The sequence below is a fragment of the Neopelma chrysocephalum genome, unplaced genomic scaffold (assembly GCF_003984885.1).
Source record: "Neopelma chrysocephalum unplaced genomic scaffold, ASM398488v2 Primary Assembly neopelma1_95725, whole genome shotgun sequence".
In the NCBI taxonomy this organism is placed as follows: Eukaryota; Metazoa; Chordata; class Aves; order Passeriformes; family Pipridae; genus Neopelma; species Neopelma chrysocephalum.
The window spans coordinates 198-921 of NW_020924388.1; the positions used below are offsets into that span (position 1 = coordinate 198).

Below are 724 nucleotides of genomic sequence, written 5' to 3' on the forward strand. Positions count from 1 at the left end.
CCCCCAGCCCCATGGCCCGGCCCTGAGCCCTGAATGATGCCGAAGCAGAGCCGCTGGGCGCTCTGGGGGGCGGCGCTTTTCCTCGCCTGGAACGGCCTCCTGCTGCTCTTCCTCTGGGGCCGCCCCCCTTCCTCCTCCCTCTCCTCTTCCTCCTCTTCCTCCTCCTCCTCCTCCCGCCTCCCCTCGGAGCTCATCCGCCTGGCCCAGGACGCCGAGGCCGAGCTGGAGCGGCAGAAGGAGCTGCTGCGGCAGATCCACCGGCTCAGCGGGCTCTGGGAGCGCCGGCGACGCCGCCAGAAGACACCGCCAACCCTCCCAACCCTCCCAACCAAGACTTCTTTGGCCTCGCCAAGCCCGGAGGAGCCGGTGTTGCCGGTGCTGGTGCTGGCCTGCGACCGCAGCACGGTGCGGCGCTGCCTGGACAAGCTGCTGCGCTACCGGCCCTCGGCGCGCCGGCACCCGCTCATCGTCAGCCAGGACTGCGGCCACGCCGAGACGGCGGCGGTCATCGCCTCCTACGGCGACGCCGTGGCCCACATCCGACAGCCCGACCTCAGCGACATCCCGGTGCCGCCGGAGCACCGCAAATTCCAGGGGTATTACCGCATCGCCCGGCACTACCGCTGGGCGCTGGGGCAGGTGTTCCGCACGTTCCGCTACCGCGCCGCCATCGTGGTGGAGGACGACCTGGAGGTGGGTTGTGGGTGACAAAACTCTTTTATTT

At 69.9% G+C, this 724-nt stretch overlaps 1 protein-coding gene across 4 annotated transcripts in view; it reads left to right on the plus strand.

The window, feature by feature from the left end:
• The window catches only part of MGAT1 (mannosyl (alpha-1,3-)-glycoprotein beta-1,2-N-acetylglucosaminyltransferase), a 3,927-nt gene that overhangs the window by 197 nt on the left and 3,006 nt on the right, over positions 1-724 (plus strand). For 3 of the 4 annotated variants that reach the window (XR_003538279.1, XR_003538280.1, XM_027708210.1), the window contains exon 2: positions 1-693. Coding sequence is in view for 2 of the 4 variants with exons in the window: in XM_027708210.1 (XP_027564011.1) it covers positions 34-693 (660 nt within the window). In the remaining 2 variants the exon portion in view is untranslated. Of the gene's footprint in view, positions 697-724 lie in introns of all 4 variants that reach the window. The other variant, XM_027708211.1, reaches the window with a different exon arrangement.